The sequence below is a fragment of the Dermochelys coriacea genome, chromosome 2, assembly GCF_009764565.3.
Source record: "Dermochelys coriacea isolate rDerCor1 chromosome 2, rDerCor1.pri.v4, whole genome shotgun sequence".
Classification (NCBI taxonomy): Eukaryota; Metazoa; Chordata; order Testudines; family Dermochelyidae; genus Dermochelys; species Dermochelys coriacea.
In genome coordinates this window covers 237691943-237709208 of record NC_050069.1, presented here as the reverse complement: position 1 = coordinate 237709208, position 17266 = coordinate 237691943, and the positions used below count along the sequence as shown (strand labels likewise).

The 17266-nt window shown below is 39.7% G+C and overlaps 1 protein-coding gene across 1 annotated transcript in view; it reads left to right on the top strand.

Annotated features, from left to right (window-relative positions):
- The window catches only part of LOC119850410 (protein adenylyltransferase SelO-like), a 38888-nt gene that overhangs the window by 10091 nt on the left and 11531 nt on the right, over positions 1–17266 (top strand). Inside the window, 7 exon segments of the mRNA XM_038388328.2 lie at positions 550–619; positions 1226–1298; positions 2889–2972; positions 4781–4910; positions 5227–5271; positions 5371–5452; positions 5543–5635. Of these exon segments, the coding sequence (XP_038244256.1) occupies positions 550–619; positions 1226–1298; positions 2889–2972; positions 4781–4910; positions 5227–5271; positions 5371–5452; positions 5543–5635 (577 nt within the window).

Sequence of the window (17266 nt, the reverse complement as noted above, 5' to 3'; positions counted from 1 at the left end):
TGCGGCCCCAGTCAATAGTTTCTGAGAACGTTCCAAGCTAAGGCACCTAGGACCCGCACCTAGGACCCGCATGTCACTTGCTGTCAGGACCCATATAGGCAGTTCTCAAAGAACGTATTATACTGTGGTAAATAGCTGTTTTTTATAAGGGTTTAGATTCAGTCATTAAAATGTTCTGTGCGGAGAATCTTGGCTCAGAACTTTGCCTGATAGTGATTTTTTCTTATAACCAAACCAGTTTGTCAGAAAATGTTGTTATAGAGGCATGTAAACAAATACTGTGCTCTAATCAGCGAATTTAATATTTGGAGTTGTTTTAACATAATGTGACTGCTTCTAATCCTGTTCTGTGTGTGAAATATTAAGTTTTATTGCTAACAGATTCTATTCGGGTCTAATCCATTGCAGTTAATGAGTGTTTCTTTATTGACTTCATTGGGATTTGATCAGCCCTTTAATGTGGAGAATAAGAATGATTAGTCATCTGTTTGGCACATTAGTCCTAAAAATACTGGTTTTGGTTAAAGAACTCTTGATTCTTTTTTTCAGGACACTGCTAGACTTTGTCATACAAGAACATTTTCCATCAGTAAACATGAACGATTCAAATAGGTATTTGGTGAGTATAGGAGAGACTTTCACTTTGCATGCATATTGTCAACAAAACATCATTTGTATTAACAACATAAAAAATAAAATTTAAAATAATACAAATATCATTGAAGTGTGCTTGCAATTTTTATTCAAACAGATGTTTGCAAATATTCTTCTTCAATATTCTCATAGTTTTCCCTTCAGCTTCAAGTATGAAGATTGTCTTTTCCTGCCCTGTTACTTTACACAAACATATTTATTATGGTAATATCACATTCTCCATTAATGTTTGTTCTCCTTATGCCCTTCATATCCTAACCATAGACTAGTGATGGAGTGCAGGATCATGCTTTACCCTAAATAAAAGCAATATACTTGATCATTACAACACTTTTTCTTTTTAGTATTATTGCTATTGCAGCTGAATATGTGTATTGTCACACACCTTTGGGTGTTCTTGGATAAGATTATCATGCAGCCAACTCACTGAGAGTGTGTGCCCAAATATTAAAAAGAAACCAAGTATAACGTGCCAACTGTTACTTTTAAATAAATTATACATTTGATAACATAGTGTTTATCTGTATTTATTAATTAAAGGGTTTGAAGTGAAAAATGTTTTTGATTTCAGGACTTTTTCTCTAAAGTGGTATTGGAGACTGCAAATCTGATTGCATTGTGGATGTCAGTGGGCTTTGCTCATGGTAAGTGGTGATAGCTCAGTTAAATTAATGGTGTGGTAATTGTAAAATATTAGGTCAGTTAAAAGTCCCTTTACCCGTAATAAACTCAAAGCTTTTTGGTTTTGGTATTTGTTTTGTTTAAATTTCCCTAGAATGTATCCATGCTTATTAAAAAAAAAAAAAAAAGAGTTAAAAACGGTACAAAAAATAATTTCACAGTTTTTTGGGTAATTATCAGGGTTAATATTGGGGAGACAGGAGGACAGAAAATAGCAACAAGTAGAAAAAGTAAGAGTATTGAAAGTTAAAATAGATAAATGCTGTGGTTTATTTCACGAATTGTATATTAACAGTACGTAAGTATATGCACGTGTGTATCTTCCAGTACATTGCCTTACTTTAACAGACAGCCCCACACTTACGCTTAGATTTATTATTAACATAAAAACATCTATTTAATACAGTGTATTGGATTCTTAAGATAATTAGTATTTTCATGTGCTTGAAGGGTTCAAAATTCAGGTGAAAATCGGTAAAAACCAAAAAAAAAAAAAACCTTTTGTAAAACCTGGCAATTTTTTGGTAGAGATTAGTAAAAACCAAAAATGAAGATCCTTACATATACTCAATAATGGCTTTTGCTTTGTCATGTTTAATTCTCCTCTTTTTGTCCTTTATTTCAAACTTTTTGGCATTTTTGCCTACAATAATACCCCTGTTGTTGATTAGCACTTCTGCAAGTTTTCTCTGACAGATTCAAGAGATACTCTGATTTTCAAAGTGCAGACAGATTAGGAAGAGGTAAAAGACTGGCATAGTACATGGGCTTCTCAAAAAATTCCTTAAGAAGGGTTGCTGGTTAGTGGCAAAGAACACAGTTATATCAATATTACTTATTTAGGTCAGTCTACTGGATTTTTTTTAAAGTGAACTTTTTAGATGATACAATACAGTGGTTGTTTTTGAAAGGCAGTTGCACTGACATACCACTAGTGCATGTAATAGTGTCTTGTAATATATGCAGAGGCCACATGTGGTGTCATATAATTGGCATGAGTTTGGGATACCTTCCTTAGATCCTATCTTATATAGTCAGATAGTGCAGTAGTACGGCAATATCAGTACCTGAATTCACTGAGATATGAATTTGTTTATTTGGAAAACCAGTGTACTATCAATATGCTATGAAACTTTGTTTCAGAATTATACTGCATAAGTAGAATCAGCATTATATTGCTAATATACCGCACACACAACTCACAAGAAAAGGAAAATAATAGATCAAATGTGCAAGAGGTAGTCATAGTTCCTCAATGTTGCCACTGAAAGTAAAAGGAGACAGTGCCATCTAGGCATAGAAACAAGATGAGATATCACGGAGACATTGGATGTTTTCAGTTTTGATATATAAAATGCCTGCAAAGTTGGGAACAAGGGACTGAACTTAAAATCCAGACTCTCATCTGCTGGGCCCAACTTTAGTTATTGTAATTTAAATCCACTGTAATCTAGGCTTTTCAGCAACTGTTCTGCTTTTGATAAATCAGCAGTGTGTAGAGTAAACAACTTTATTGTTTTAATAGTTGTATTTTTGTTGTTGATTAATTCTAGGTGTGTGCAATACAGACAACTTCAGTTTGTTATCCATAACAATAGATTATGGTCCATTTGGTTTTATGGAGTCCTATGATCCAAGTGAGTATAGCACATGTATTTGAATATACCTTTTTTGTTGGACATGAAATTCCTTCTCATTGTGTTTATATAATTTTTGTTTGCTCAGAACGTTCTTAACATTATTAGCACATGGATCTTGCATATGTGTACTGTTGCATGTACGTTGGTCAGAAAATAAGTGCATTTGTGCATCTAGTTGCATTTTAGATGAGAGAGCAGTTTTACTGTGTATTACACAAGTTCTATTTTAAACTGTACACTAAAAAACTTACAGATAATGTATATTACTACTAAATCCATTTCCATGAAGAATCTCATACTGACATTCATCAGATTCCCAGATGCTACAGCAGAAATCCAGAAAACTCTGTAAAAATTGAATACAGCTAAAAGTAGCCAAAAGCAAAATCTATATGTGAATTTCTATATGTCATCTTTTATCATTTTGACTTTACCGTCACAACTGTTAACACAGAGGGTAAAAGTCAAATCTGCCTAGTTATGACACTCTACTGTAATCTTTAATTGAAAGCATGAATTACATTACTCTCTCCATATGTAATAAATATACATAGATCCAGAAGATGGTCTTCAGATGTACATTTCATTTAGGCTGGGGTTTGGAAGTCAAATGATGGCTGGGGGTCAGGCTTAATGGTGTTGAAATCTCACTGTCTATTTTCATAAGATTGCAGGCTCAAATGATGAAAATCTCCTGAAATCTGATCTTGTACACTTTAGGCATATCTCAGCTGGAACCTTAAAAGAGGCTCTTCTAGTTTGAGTTCTTTCCCTGAAGCCAAACCAGAGGAGTGAATGTAGATCTGGGGATTCAGATTTGAACATGTAGCTCAGCTCCCAAAATTCACAATTGTGTAGGTGGTCTGGGGAGAAGAGTGGGGTTGCATTTGAAGTAGTGTTTTGGGCCTACCTCTAATAACAATGAATCAAACAAAGCAGAATTCCTATTTGACACCAACTCTGAGATGCTGTTCATAGTCACAGTCCTTGTTTCTTCTGAGTGCCAGGGCTGATCCCCATTAGTATTGCTTCTCAGTAGCTTCCTCAGAGAGTGCAAAGGAGGATCCAGGACGACAGCTTTTTTCCCCCCCATAGACACTGACCAGCAGAGCTGGCCCTATTCTGGACAAGAAGTGCATGCTGCATCCTTTCTGAGGTTGATGCTGTGGCTACGTTTACCCTTTGCTCCTGGATGCATTATGCCTTTCATGAAGGGTATGCGTTTGCCTGTTCGCCACTCCTTAAAGTGGACTTTCTTATATTGGAACATTTTAGCCCTAAATATTTCAGAAGCAAATATATGATTATATATAATTGGAAATAATCTTTATGTTCAGATAATTAGGGTCACTACGCTACTTAAAAATATATGCATCTCATTTACTGAGATTACATCATAAAAATATTTTGTTGTTTGGAATCCTAGGCATCAAACCATATGATATTTAATAGTAGCATTATTTATATTAAAGAATACTGAAATACATTATTCTGAGTGTAAAAAAGAATTGGATGTTTAAATATCCGAATTTATTCTGTGTCCTGAAGTAGGAAAACAACACTTGGGACCATCCGGGAATTTGTGCTCTAAGAATGTATTCCTTATTCTGGCAAATGTTAGATCCCGGGCTAATCCAGTGTAAATAAATATTCTTGTGTTTGGAGTACTCTGAGTTAATATTTAGTGCTTGCAGGACTTCTGTTAGTTTGCTGTGTAAATATGAAAAATTAGCCTCGTTAAAATATTAAACTTTGGTTGTTTATTTTAATTAATCTGTTGAAATTTAATGCTTTGTTTCAAACAGATTTTGTTCCAAACACATCTGATGATGAAAGGAGGTATAAAATAGGAAACCAAGCAAATGTTGGGATGTTTAATCTGAACAAGCTGTTACAAGCTCTAAAACCTGTATTGGATCGCAGACAAAAGCAGCTGTAAGTTATCCTTAAAAATATCTTCACACTTAAAAGAACTAGAGAGCTATGCTATAATGGCCATATGTGTAGGAGAAAAGGGGGCTCTCTTTTTAGGAAGGTTGATTTCTAAACAGAAAGTATTTTCTGGATATGTTATGGGCCAAACAAGACTGTTTTTAAAACAAATAGAAAAAAATATCAAAATGGGGTAAGAGGGAAGTTTTTCATAAATAGGTACAAGCCAGAGGAAGGTTTCACACTTGAATGTGAAGCTGAATTGTGTCTTTGGTATTACTGTTGGTCAATAGGATTTGATATTTCCTTACTTTTATAGTGCTTTCCAGATTCTGGATGGATACTCTGAGCATTATTATAGCCGGTATGTACTTCCATAACTCAGATTTTAAAGAAGCATATACTATAGAATATGTTTTCGGAACAATGTCTTTGCCTTCATAATTTCTGTTACTACTTTCAGTTTTACAGAACTATTCAAAGCAAAATTGGGTCTCCTTGGGTAGAGTGAGGATGATAACTATTTGATTGCTTTTCTCCTAAAAGTGAGTTTATTATTGGCCATTCTTTTGGGGATATTTGAACTGATGTCTAATATTTTTAAAACACTGATGAAATGTATTTAATTTCATTAGCTCATGGAAGATACAAAGGCTGATTTTACAATGGCATTTCGGCAGCTCAGTGAGATTACTCAAGACCAGCTAAAAGAGCTCCGTGTTCCTCAGGTATTAATTAATATATTACATTTTAGGAATATTTTATTGGCCTCTGAGCTCACCGAGGCAAGTCTGGAATGAATAAGTGACTAATTAAGGGTACATAGTGAAAACTGCATACATCAGGTATGTCTTCTGAGCAACTTCAGCCCCATTAGATGAAATTGGATTGAATAGGATTGCTAAGAGAATGCCATCTCCTAACATGTTTTATTGCTTTTTAAGTGTATATGTTTAAACAGCAGAAATATTAATAGAAAAAAAACACTTCTGTTAGTATAGAGATAGCTAAAAGTGGTTCTTCATAAAGCATATATGGTATCTTCAAAGTTTACGTTCTACAGCCTTTACAGACAAGATCCTGCTACATCTGCACACTTCATATTTCTTCTTCGAGCAGTGTCCACTTCAGGTGAGCTCACACCCTTGCACCTTTAATCAGATTTTTGGTAGGAGTGCCCATTTGGTCCGTGTATGTGACCTACGCTTCCTTGGGCCCCGATTAAAGGCTATATAGGGCTGCCTGGGTGAACCAGCCCAGTTTCTTCTCAACCTCCTGGGCCTAACACAGAGCATTAGTGTGTCTTACTTTTGAAGTTTCTGAGCCTGGTTACCCTTCTTTAGTTTATTGTTTTTTCTTTAGTTACTTTATTTACTTTTTATTTAGGGGACTTTCTCTTGGACCCTTTCCCCTTTGGGGAGGGGAAACTTCCCATATTAAATTGCTTTGCCGGGGGGTATGTCAGACTTTCCAGGCTTCAAGCAGTTTACCTCTTACTGGGAGGCCATTCCATTCAGTGACTGGATTCCATTCTGTTGCTTTGGGGTGTCTCATATCCCACATAAGTGCTCCATCTGCTCAACTTTTAAGGGCAGGGCAAAAAAACACTGAGAGATAAAATTGAGATTCTTAAGGATGGAGCATTCCCTCTAACTGGCCTCAGATCCAGGTCAGGAGACCCCTCTCGATGTCACTCACTTAATTAACAAAGTGCCCCGTCAACTTTGACATGTTCACCTGCGTTTACCTGAGGTAGATCCCCAGACAAGACCCACGAAAACCAAAGTCATTCTCCACAGAAAGAGTCCACTTCAAAAAGACCTCAGTTCCTGCAAAGCAAGACTGCTGCGGAGACCTTATGTCCCACCTTGGGTATGGCTGAGGCTCCAGATGCACTCGGAATCAATCCTGTGCCTCGGGCGCCAGGCTCAGCAGAAGAAAAGCATGCTTCATCGAAGCATTCCACGTCTCAGAGAACAGTACCCGCAACTGCTTTGGTAAAGTCTACATTTAAGTTGGCCATTAAGATGCGTCAGTACCGGGAAGACACCATGCCTCTTATCCACTCTCCGCAGTCCCCAAGGCATCTTCATCAGTACCACCGATTTCAACCAAGAGTGGGCTTGCCAGAACAGCATATACCCTCAGTACCAATAATGGAAGGATGTCCCACTCTTCAAACCAACCCGGTATCATAGGGGTTCAGATTCTCAAGGGATCTATTTGTTTCAGAGAGGCTGGAGTTTCTCTTATTGGTCGGTACCAGGAGCTTATCAGTACCAAGAAAAGCACAGTCACTGAGATGGGACCTTTCCGCAGTACCGCTTGACTTGCCAACATCTTCAGAGAGAACCAGTGCTCCCCTTCTAGAAGAGGAGGAATTTTCCTCCAGTTTGAATATTTTGATCTAGGGATTTCCATCCTGACACTTCTGACAAGAGAGGGGAGTTGTTTCAAAGACCAGCCCGTGTATCTCAGACCTTGTTCAAGCACAAGTAGTTGCCACCCCTGTCGAGGCTGATTCCCCACTCTGGCACTTCGAGTGCAGAAGGTGGGGGCTCGCAAGGACTCTAAAAATTAATACTTGCCACTCCAGGCTTGTATTAAACTCCCAAGGTTACAGCTTTTCTCTGATCTTGGATTGGTAGATGCTGCCACCACACAAGTGCAGAACTGCTTTGAGAGACCAGGAAGGCTCACTTGGGAATTCCTTCCTGTGGGATACCCTCAAGCCCTTTCACACACCCCTCCGGGGAAGAGCTATGTGGGGGGGGAAGGAAATTAGCTGTTGCCACCAGCTAATTAAATAATGTGCACAAACCTCTTAAGACACAAAAATCCAATTCTGTTTTTAAAAAAGGTAAATTGTATTTAAAAAAAAAAAAAGGAAGGAAAATACATCTGGGAACTCAGTTATTGCTAGATTTTAAAAGAGCGATTACAAGGATTAAGCAGCAAGAATAGTTTTCTTGAGGTCCAGTTTAAATGTTACAAGCAAAACAAAAGCACCGGCGTTAGCACAGAGGAATCCACAAGCCATAAAGAAATAAAGGGATAAACCTAATTGTGTCGTCTTAGACATTTTCTGATCTACTTACATATCTGGGTAACTCATTCGAATGAGTAGTTTCTAGGTATGATACTGATGACTTTTTCATACCTGGTCCCAAGCTTTTTACAGCATTGCTGCTCCGTCCCCCTCTTCCCAGAAGAACAATCACTGACAGACAGAGGGGAAATTTTTTTTCTCAAGTTTAAAAAGTTCTAGCCTTCCCATTGGCTCTTTTGGTCAGGTGCCCACTCACTTTCTTTTACCTATGTATAGCAGTGAGACTTTTTAACCCTTTACATAGGTAAAGCAAGTAGAGAACAGCTACTAAGAGGGAATTTATAGCAAACTGGCTGGCTGGGTGTCCATAAAAGGGAGCTACTCCCCCTCCCCTTCATTTATCACAACCCCTGATGCCTTTTGGTTCTTCTCAGTGGCCTACTGGGGTCCAACAGCAGTTTTACCATGCTGCTATTTCAGAAAATACAGGGGAGAAGTTCCTGTACTCCAACTTCTCCTCTCTTACCTCAGGCACCTTTCAGGGGCAGGAGGCCAGGGCAGATAAAGAGGTCACTCCCCAAACAAACATTTCTTCATCTTCCCCAGATGAAGCTGTTATACCTCCCTCACTGACTGTGGCTGATGACTTTGGACACTTCTAAGAGTTAATGAAGTACATTGCAGATTCCCTCCAGATCAGGAAGTCGCAACATAAGCTCCTGAACATCCTCCAATGGACTCCCTCTATCCGAGTTGCCCTGCCTATTAATGAGGCTCAGTCAGTGGTGTAGCTAGGTGAAGCAAACAGGGGCAGCGGACATAAAAGAAAAAAAGGTGCCATCCACTTGTACTCACTGGGCAGCGCTCTGGGTCCTCGGTGGCACTGAAGACCCCTGCCGCCGAAATGCCACCGAGGAGCCGGAGCACATGCAGGCCCCCGCCGCCAATGAGCTGGAGTACCGCCGGGTGAGTAAAAATTAAAAAAGGCACCACTTGTGCTCAGAGGGGGAACAGCTGCTACGCTACTGGACTCAGTTGGATCCTGCCAAATCCGTCTGGGAGTCCTCTGTGATGATTCTGCTGAAGTGCAAATGAACCGATAAGAAAATATTACATCCCAGCTAAGGACTCTGAATTTCTGCTCACCAATCCAACTCACCAAAGTTCTTGGTTGTGCAGGCAGTAAATGAACATGGTAGATAATGTTATGCAAGGGCCATGCCACGTCATAAGGACCAAAAATGCTTTGATCTATTCAGCAGAAAGAGCTGACTGACATTACATGAAGGTGATCAACAAGATCAAGCACAACAAAGCCATAATAGTCTCAGCATGGACCAGGCAGCTATGGTATCCTTTCCTGATTCAGCCATCTGTCAGGTGATCTGCCTTCCATCCATTCCTCATTTTTCCCAGGATGTCATCTTCATCCCAACCTGAATGTACTTCATCTCAGAACTTGGCTCCTCAGTGGTTCATGGGACTACGGTTGACTTGTTCTAAGAAGGTACAACGAGGAGTATTGGACAGCAACAAAGATTCCAGGAGATATGCTTACTTCCACAAATGGAAAAGATTCAGCCTACGGTGTGTCCAGAGAAGTTTCCCACCTCTTAATTCTTACCTCTTGATCATCCTTAATTACCTCATAGCTAAAAAAAACACAACAGGATTGTCTTTCAGCTCTGTCAAGGTCCATTTGACGGCTATAACAGCCTTCTGTTCAGCAGTTGAAGGATTCTCAGTCTTCACCCTGTGATGTTGCACCCCATAATTCTTTATGGAAATATGCTTATGAATGTATATATGAGACAACTGGAATATATTTTATGCTACATATGCCATGTAATATATCTCTGTAAAGGTTATGATCTACTGAATATATTCATCCTATTTGTATGCATGTTTCATTTTTGTATTCAAAGTTATGAATATTGGCTATGTATTTGTTTAATTTTAAGTAGCTTCAGTGAAGCAGTTGGTCAGCTTCCTGAGAAAAGACTATTTTCAGTAAATGCCTAATCAAGAAACACTTAAGCCAACAATGAACTTGGAGACGCCAATCCACATCTGATCTTTCCCAGGAATGTGGCCTGGCTGGTAAGGAGCTCAGTTATGCATGGACATGTGACATGCCCATGTGACTCCAAGGCTTCATTCTGGATAGGAGAGAGGAGGGGGTCTCCACCCACAAGAGAGAGTCTATTTAAGCCCCTGGAAGACCCCTCCATTTTGTCTTCAGCTGGCTCAAGAGATAACCTCTCCATCCCCAAAAGGATACCTGAAAGAAACGGGAACAAAGGACAGTGTAAACAGGGGTGTGAGTGATTGCTGGACCCAGACTAGAATGAGGTTAGTCTGTAAAAGAAGCTTACTAGAACATCTCTTAGGGTGAGATTTCATCTGTAATCATTTTCTTACTCTATTGGGCATAGACTTCTGTGTTTTATTTTATTTTGTTTGGTAATTTACTTTGTTCTGTCTCTTATCACTTGGAACCACTTAGGTCCTACTTTTTGTATTTAATAAATCACTTTTTACTTATTAATTAACCCAGAATATGTATTAATACCAGGGTGTGGGAAGGGGGACAGCTGTGCATATCTCTCTATCAGTGTTATAGAGGGTGAACAATCTATGAGTTTACCCTGTATAAGCTTTATACAGGGTAAAACGGATTTATTTGGGGTTTGGACCCCATTGGGAGTTGGGCATCTGAGTGTTGGAGACCGGAACGCTTCTTTAGCTGTTTTCAGTTAAGCCTGCAGGTGTTCGGGGACGTGGTTCAGACCTGGGTCTGGGTTTGCAGCAGGTTAGCGGGTCTGGCTCAAACCAGGCAGGGCATTGAAGTCCCAAGCTGCCAGGGCAATCAGGCTCAGGGGTAGTCTCAGCACATCAGTTGGCAGTTCCCAAGGAGTTTTCTGTGATCGAACCCATCACACACCCATCCTACAACTATAAGATTTCTTTGGGGACAGAGAAATTTTCCTCCAAGTTAGGGAACTCACTCCTATCTAGGATTTGAATTTAGTATTTAGATGCCTTATGCCAGGGGTAGGCAACCTATGACAGGTGTGCCAAAGGCAGCACGCAAGCTGATTTTCAGTGGCACTCACACTGCCCAGGTCCCGGCCACCGGTCCGGGGGGCTCTGCATTTTAATTTAATTTTAAATGAAGCTTCTTAAACATTTTAAAAAACCTTATTTACTTTACATACAACAATAGTTTAGTTATATATTATAGACTTATAGAAAGAGACCTTCTAAAAATGTTAAAATATATTATTGGCACGCGAAACCTTAAATTAGAGTGAATAAATGAAGACTCGGCACAACACTTTTGAAAGGTTGCCGACCCCTGCCTTATGCTTTTGAGCCAAACCTCTTTCCTCATTAATTTATCTTTGAAGACAGCCTTTTTGGTGGCTATCACCTTTGCTCGCAGAATTGGAGAAGTAGGGGGCTCTAATGGCAGATCCTCCATTTACAGTATTTTTCAAGGACAAGGTTTTGTTCTGTACACACCAAAATTTTGTACCCAGGATATCCTCTGAATTTCACATCAACCAGATTATGCACCTTCCATTTTTCCCCCCCAAGCCTCATCGGTCCAACGAAGAGGTCATTTTACACACTTTGGATATTAGGAGGGCAGTGAAGCCTTTTATTTGGAAAGAATCAAGTCATTTGGGAAGTAACCCGGACTGTTTGTGACTATTGTGGGTAGATCCGAAGATTCAGCAATTTCCACCCACAGACACTCCACGTGGATTTCTGATTGTATCATATTGTGCTATAAATCTTTAGATAAACAGTCTCCTTCTAGGGTGTTGGCCCATTCCATGAGATCTCTGTCTGCTTCTATGGCATTATTCAAGAATGTTCCTATTCTGGAAATGTATAAAGCTGCCACTTGGTCTTCTGTACATACTTTTCCTAAGAATTATGCACTGGTCCAGCCTTATGATCAGATGCTGCAATTGTAAATGCTGTGGTGTCTTCAATCTTGGACTAGGCACAAAAGTCCCTCTGTCTAGCTGGAGTTACTTTTGGTAGTCACCAGAAGTGGAGCACTTATAGGGACACTACTCAAAGAAGAAGAGGTTACTCACCTTGTGCAATAACTGGAGTTCTGTGAGATGTGTCCCCCATGAGTGCTTCACTATTCGCCCTCCTTCCCCTTTGCTTTGGAGTTTCCTCTGGTGCTTTCATGGTACATAAGGAGCTAAGGACTGTTTGCCTGCACAGCCCTATATAGCCTTGCAGTGAGGCATGAGGAAACTTAAGGTACATGTGTGGGCTGAATGGGCACTACTACCGAAAATCTCCAATTAAAGGTGCAAGGGGTGTTAGCACACCTGAAGTGGAGCACCTATAGGGATACACATTTAAAGAACTCCAGTTACTGCACAAGATGAGTAACCTCGCCATGTAAGTAATCCCATGTCAGTGCAGTGGGACTATTCGCATGCATGAAGTTACTCATCTGTGTAGATATTTACTGGATTGAGGTCTAAATTTTCAAAAGTAACTAAATTGTGTATGCAATTCCTAATCCTTAAACGTTTTGCGTGCTTCCTGTGAGCTTCATTGGGAGTTGAGCACATCGGTGCAAACAGATAATTATGCATGCAAAACAGTTTCCTGTGCAAAATGAATTACTGCATGTTCATTTAGCCATTTACATTATACAGTTATCTGCTACAACACATATATACTGTGTACATGCAGCATAGGCACCTAATTTTGCAAATATGATAAATGGAGTATTTGGATTCTATAATGCATAGGCTAGATGTGACAGGTTCGGTCACAGAGACCCCCTTGGGACTGTCACCTGATGTGCTGGAATTACCTCTGAGCCTGTTTTCCACTGCCAGCTTGGGTCTCCAGAACCCTGCCTTGTTGAGCCAGACGTGGTAGTCTGCTGCAACACAGACCCAGGTTTGGTCCATGCCCCCAAAGCTGCAGACTTTAACCAAAAACTGCTCAGCAAGTCACCTATCTCCAGCACCCAGACACCCAGTTCCCAATGGGATCCAAACCACAAATAATTCTGTTTTACTCCGTATAAAGCTTATATAGGGTAAACTCGTAAATTGTCCACCTTCTATAACACCGATAGAGAGAGATGCACAGCTGTTTGCTCCCCCAGGTATTAATCATTTACGCTGGGTTAATTAATAAACAAACGTGATTTTATTAAGTATAAAAATTTAAGTGGTTTCAAGTAATAATAGACAGAACAAAGTAAGTTACTAAGCAAAATAAAAAAAAAATGCAGTCTAAGCCTAATACATTTAGGAAACTGAATACAGGTAATATCTCATCCTCAGAGATTTCCCAATAAGCTTCTTTCACAGACTAGACTCCATCTTAGTCTGGGTCCAATCCTTTCTCTGGTACAGTTCTTGTTAGTTCCAGCTCAGGTGGTAACTAGGGGTTTTCTCACGACTGCAGCCCCCTTTGTTCTGTTCAACCCCCTTTTATATCTTTGGCACAAGACAGGAATCCTTTGTCTCTCTCTGGGTTCCCACCCTTCTAAATGGAAAAGCACCAGGTTTAAGATGGATTTCAATATCATGTGACATGTTCACATGCCCTGTGAGACCCCAAGCCTCTATTCTTCCTGGGCTGACTCACAGGAACACAGGAAGACTGCAAGTAAACATAGCCATTTACAACCAATTGTCCAAGTTAATGGGAGCCATCAAGATTCCAAGCCACCATTAATGGCCCACACTTTGCGTAGTTACAATAGGACTTCAGCGTAATACTTCATATTTCTAGCTTCAGATACAAGAATGATACATTCATACAAATAGGATGAACACACTCAGTAGATTATAAACTTTGTAATGATACCTTACAAGAGACCTTTTGCATAAAGCATATTCCAGTTACATTGTATTTACATTCATAAGCATATTTCCATAAAACATATGGAGTGCAAGGTCACACTATAGTTGGGGAAATTAGCATTTCTTGCACTCTGTCTCAGGGTTGGAAGTCAACAAAATAGATCAGATACTCAGCTAGCATAAACTGACATAGCTTTGTTGTCTTCTCTGGAGCTGCACTGATTTACATCAGCTAAGGATCAGACTTGATATTTTTTTTTTCTTTTAAAGAAATGTAAAGTCAAATAAAAATCCCCATAAGATTTACAATAGTCAAAATAGTAATTTGAGATAATATATAATATTGACAAGGTTTCTGCTAGTTTTGGAGGTAGCTATGGCTTTCAATAGAAATCAATCTAATATAATTAAATTTCATTTTAGTTTAATTAGATTAATTAATGTTTATACAGAACTTTGAATATGTAATACACCAGAGAGAGCTAAGTATTATCAAGTATTTAATGAATGTTGAAGTAATGAAAATAAGTTGTTTTATGTTAAGTATCGTTTACACAAAACCTGCTTTTCTTACTGAGGAGGAAGATGGAGTTTGTGAAACAATTCTTGTTTTAGAGATGCCTGTTCTATTTTAGGCCTTTCACCATCTGTTTCCATGGCAGCAAAGCATTCAGGATTCTGGTATATTTCAAAGACAAAATACAGGAAATTCCACTTTCACAACAGCAGCTACAGACTAAAAATCCAAAAGGCTCCGAGATATTTAGGGTGTTTAACCCCAGCCCAGCTCCACAAACTGGTAATAAACAAAACTCTAGTCTAGGTCCACAAATTAGCATCTACCTTAACCTAACATGGGCCCACCAATAAGTACTAAGCCTGGACCTGACTTTGGGACCATTGGCCCACCCCAATCTAGTCTTGTTCCCACTTGTCTGCATCAACCTTAACCGTAACCAGGGCCCACTGGGGTTTACCTAACCCTGACTTCAATGTAGCAGGCTGCACCCAGCCTGGAGCTACTAGCCAGTGTTCACTCTGAGCCTAGCCCAGGCCATGTTGCTGGCACCAAACCTAATGTTAGCTAGGGCTTATCAGGTCACGCTCAAATTTAGCCTTAACGTGTGTACTGAGCCATCCCGAGCGTGGCCTCCCAGATAACCTCAATCCCTGCTTTTATTTAGGCCATTTAACTGGCCCCAAGACCTCATGCTAACTAACCCATGTGCCATCGCCAGCCCTAATTTTAACCTGCGCCCACCATGCCCCATCTCTCATCTAGTCCCTCTCCAATCCCAGCGTGGGCCTAGGACTAGCCCTGATCTCAGCTTAAGAACATGGGAACTCATCTTTGTCCCTGTCCGCTGCCCAGCCCGCAGTCCTGTCCCATTCCACTGATAACTGAGCCTAAACTCCAGACCTATAACAAATAACAAAATAAAACACGTAAAAACAATCTAACAACTGTAAAATGAGGTAGAAAAATATACAGACTGCATTTAATGCTGTCCTCAATAGTGGAGGATTAACTAAAATGTTGACTGTGTGGAGGATGCTTAGCAAGTAATAATTTAATAATCAATAAACAGTAGAGGGGACTCATGGAAATGTGAAAGGAAACACATTTCTTTACAAAGGATTATTGTGGCTATTTTTAGTACTTTTTCTTTGTGGGGAGCACACATCATCTTGTCCAGAAAACTCATAGACCCTCTTTAACTTTTGACCATTTTGCTCCTCTTCTGAATCCAGCTCAGGACAGGCTAACATCTTTGTGGGAGGCAAATGCATCTTTGTGAGAGGCAGAATGCTCTTGTGCATAAGGCTGAGCGTGAAAATCAGGAGATATGGATTCTGTTCCCAGCTATGTCACAGACATTTAAATGATCTTAGCCAAAGTCTCTGCTTTTAGTTTCCTCATCTGTAAAATTAGGATACCTGCTTCAGTGGGTTGCTCTGAGGTTTAATTTGTTAATATTTGAAAATCTCTTTGACAGTGTCAGATGGCAAATGCTGTAGATGTTCAAAGTATGTTATTTTGGAGAGACTCGTGTATACCAAAGGGATGACTGAGAAGAAAAGTGTGTATACGTAAGAGTAAGACTAGATTTGTCAGCTACAGAGTAAGAGACAAAACCTCTCCCTGGCTCTTAGCCAATGGAATGCTCCCAAACATGCAGTGGAGTCACTCCTGAGGCTGTAGTAGCAGCTGTGGGCTGCAGTTGTGTTCTTGGTTACTGCATCTCCTCTTCTATGAGGGGCCAGGATGCTGAATCAGTTTAGCTGTGTCTGTCTCTCTGAGGTACTTATATGGCCCCCATTACCATAGTGTCTGATTGCCTCACAATCTTTAATATGTTTATCCTCTTGTAAGGTGGGAAAGTGCTATAATCCCCATTTAACTGAGGCAGAGAGAAATTAAATGTCTTGCCCAAGGTGACCCAGGAAATCTGTGGCAGCAAGTCCTAGGCCAACAGTCTAATGCTGGATGATCATTCCTTTCCTTGTATACTAAACACACCCCTTCACCAGGCCAAGGGACTTCTGCAGCCCTTATTTGGGCTGTTGCTGTTTGAGAAGCTGAACAAACTGTTTCAAGCATGTCAGTTTAGGCTTGTCGAGGATAAAGTGTTTTGTTTAGGGTAGAAGATAATTTAACCCAGGAGTTCTGATCCCCCAAACCTCGTTTAAAATACCAAATGTAATTTTATTCTGTTTAAAGATTCATACTTTTGAAAAGAAGGATTTTATATAAAAAGTAAACATACCTACAGTTTTTCTATGCAAGAATGCTTTGCCAGTGGCAAGGTATGTTCTTAAAAATGAGAAGACCACTCGAATATTTCCCTCCAGATGCACCCATAAACCAATATAAACACATGCCAAAACCCAGCAGGAACATCGCAAGAACAGCAACTTAACATCATTGTATTCTCAACTAGGAATATCTTTTTTATCCCGCTAAAGCCATTTATTCTCTCATCCACATGCAGGAATACTGGACTTTCACATTCTCCTCCTATCCACAAGCTGGTTGCTCAAGCTAGTCCTTCTACCCGGTCACTTTCCCTGACTCCCTTGTTTTTCTTTCTTTTCACTTCCCTTTCTTTGTTTCATTCTTTGTTTCCTTCTCTCATGTACTGTGGTGCTCTTCTTTTATGCACATCTGTGCCTATTTCCTCTTAGTCTGTTTCTGTAATGTTTATCCATTTTTACTGGCTTTTTTGTCCCACACAGCCAATGCAAAGCAACTAAACACAGTTTAACCAGCTCGTGAAACCTGATTTATGGCTACTTTGCATCCCTGAAGTGGCTGCCCAGCGTCTCCTTTCTCATCTTGCTTCTTTATCAGACTTCTTTCTCCTCCCTTTCCTTCCCTGTTTCCTCTTTTCTTTTTTGTCTACCACCTCTTCCCCCATTCATTTTCCTTCCCTCTCGCAAATATTTTT